Consider the following 2,510-nt stretch of genomic DNA (forward strand, 5'->3'; position numbering starts at 1 on the left):
CTAATATACTTTTATTTAAAAATTGGATTTTGTTCCGGGAACAAATCTATTTTGTTCCGGGAACAAATCTATTTTGTTCCGGGAACAAATTTATTTTGTTCCGGGAACAAATCTATTTTATTAAATAAAGAAATATAAATGTAATAAATGACGTATTAAAGAGTTCATCTGCAGAGTTTTGAATCAATATTAAAAAATCTCTTTTGTTTATTTTTTTTATTTGGGCGTAAATGAACAAATGAATTGATAGATTTAAAACTTAATGTGTTGGATTTTGTTCACATTATGTTGTCAAATGAAATATTGTTATGAAGTTCTAAAAAGCTAGGATTATTCGGATAATCTACATTCTTTTTAAAAAGGTAGACTTGTACATATGTTAAATACCGTGGACCAGAAAATGTAACCGGAAAATTATAAATTAACGCTCGATTCTCTTCATTTATCCCACTAAAATGATTTCCATTTTTTCGGCTTTCGTTGACAAAAAACGATGCAAAATATTGAGAAGACGTGATCGCACCTATAGTATGCGAAATATTTTTATTTTGAATCCACTCGTAAAGATTCTTCTCTGGATGAAATTGAACACCGTAGAATGGATAACTAATGTAAAGATCAAAAGAATTTGGTGTGTAATTACTCATTGTTGTATAAATTAATCTTACCGTTTGTGTTCAATGGCTGAAATGAAATCCAATCCATTTGTGTCTAGATTAGTTGATAATGTCTTCCATTTTTTGGCCAAACCATATTCAATCATATTCTATAAAAGATAATCAAATATGTGAAGTGTTTGACATTCTTTCCGATATGAATTATGAAAATTTATGCTCATTTACCTCTTGTGTGACGCAATACGAATGAAAATTCGATGTAGTTGCTTCCTTATTCAGTATATTAATTATATGCTCTGGAGCTGTTCCAAACATTCGACTCGCTCTGAACCCTGTGTATTTATTATTATTATTATTATTTCGTTGCCAAAAATGAATTATTTAAAAGATTGTTTGTAGTTCAATATCAATTTAATACGAGCCGTCGATTTTACTCTCACCTTCGGTAAAATTCAATGGTAATGATTGTCGTTGCGACGAACAACGGATCCGATATTCCTCATTTTTATTTGATGCGAATAATAAGAACTCAAAGCCTAGACATATTCCAAACAATGGAAAATATGTGCCATTGTCATTCATGCGTTTCGCAATATCGTATATGTGTACGCCAGCTTCGGCATAGCCATGGCTTTCATTTAAATATGTTGCACCACCGGGAAACAAAACGCTGTGAGTTCATGAAACGAAACAAAATAAAGAAAATGAACCAGGGTGAAACGAAAAAAAAATACATTGTCTTTTTACATCAATAAATAATTGTTCATACCCATTGAGCTTCTTCATCATTTTTTCATAGTACGATCGAGGTTTATCAATCCTGTAATTGGTAAAAAACATCTAAATCGATTGCTAGTCGTCTATTAAATATAATTAAATGGAAGTACCATATGGGCACTGCTCTCGCACCTCCACCTTCAACAAATTTAATATAAGATGCTGCTATATAGCTATCATAAGATGGCCATAACATGGCAGGTCGCCCCCTTATCTCTAACGTTATCACTCCAATTATTGGCCGATCCGTTTTATACATCAAATCAGATGATTCGACAATGTCAATGTAATTTGTAATGGCAATAAGCAACAGCACTGTACAGAAAATTGGTCTTGGCATTTTTGATTTCCAATGAAGTCAATATTCACTTGAACGTCACGCTGTGTATCCTTCTTTTTTTCCTTGTATTTTCTTTGAATCGTTTTCTTCCTGCTTCTGCTTTCGTATTCAAACCATAATATTTCAGATTGAGATTTATTTCAAACGCTTTAATGAATGCACCACTTTGATCAAGCTGTCATAATTTCAGTCTCCAATGAAAATTGATTCAATTATTTTGCACTATACGGACTCAATCAAGTATTGAAGTGTAATGAATAGATTGGCAACAAAAATATTAAAATTACATCTTTCTTTGTTAAACTAAAAATAGTTAAACTTGAAAAAAATGACTGATTTATCACAATGACGCAATATATTGTAGATACAAATGGTTTATTTTGTTTAACTTATCGAAAAAACACAGTTCACCTGGACATTGGTAAATAAGTTATGAGCACCTCAGTTCCTTTATATTGTGACTGAATAATAATTGTTAAAAACTAGACATAAATACACCGCGTTTGATGTCGTTATCTGGGGCCCTTAATTCGTGTAATTGGTTGAATAAGTGCTTACCTACTCTAATCGATGTACTTATGTCTTGGGCTCAATATTTTTTTTTTTAAACTTGGCAAAAAAGTGGGCAATAAATGTTACGAATATGTTATTTCCTGTTAATACCTGATAATTTTTGACATCGACTGATAAAGTGACTTTGTTTAATGTAATGAACTGAAATTATCAAAAAAAAAAAAATATGTACATGCAGACAATATATTTGGATTTTGTCATCT

The 2,510-nt window shown here is 31.1% G+C and overlaps 1 protein-coding gene across 1 annotated transcript; it reads right to left on the reverse strand.

The window, feature by feature from the left end:
- Nucleotides 1-228: 228 nt before the first annotated feature.
- Nucleotides 229-2,183, reverse strand: LOC116349973 (gamma-glutamyl hydrolase-like). Its single transcript, XM_031781675.1, has 6 exons — nucleotides 1,505-2,183; nucleotides 1,387-1,437; nucleotides 1,058-1,287; nucleotides 843-949; nucleotides 669-766; nucleotides 229-606 (listed from the first exon to the last, which is right to left on the reverse strand). Exons 1-6 carry the CDS (start codon nucleotides 1,732-1,734, stop codon nucleotides 279-281), a joined length of 1,044 nt encoding a protein of 347 aa, XP_031637535.1. The 5' UTR covers nucleotides 1,735-2,183; the 3' UTR covers nucleotides 229-278.
- Nucleotides 2,184-2,510: the final 327 nt, after the last annotated feature.

This window comes from Contarinia nasturtii, unplaced genomic scaffold (assembly GCF_009176525.2).
Source record: "Contarinia nasturtii isolate CC-2019 unplaced genomic scaffold, AAFC_CNas_1.1 Cnas_scaffold_3213, whole genome shotgun sequence".
Taxonomy (NCBI): Eukaryota; Metazoa; Arthropoda; class Insecta; order Diptera; family Cecidomyiidae; genus Contarinia; species Contarinia nasturtii.

Excerpts from the sequence above, each read along its gene's own strand:
- LOC116349973 (XM_031781675.1), bottom strand. The coding sequence starts at position 1,734 with ATGCCAAGACCAATTTTCTGTACAGTGCTGTTGCTTATTGCCATTACA. Across the intron at positions 1,288-1,386 it reads ATGATGAAGAAGCTCAATGG|CGTTTTGTTTCCCGGTGGTG; the intron begins GTATGAACAATT and ends ATGAACTCACAG. Across the intron at positions 950-1,057 it reads ACCATTGAATTTTACCGAAG|GGTTCAGAGCGAGTCGAATG; the intron begins GTGAGAGTAAAA and ends ATAAATACACAG.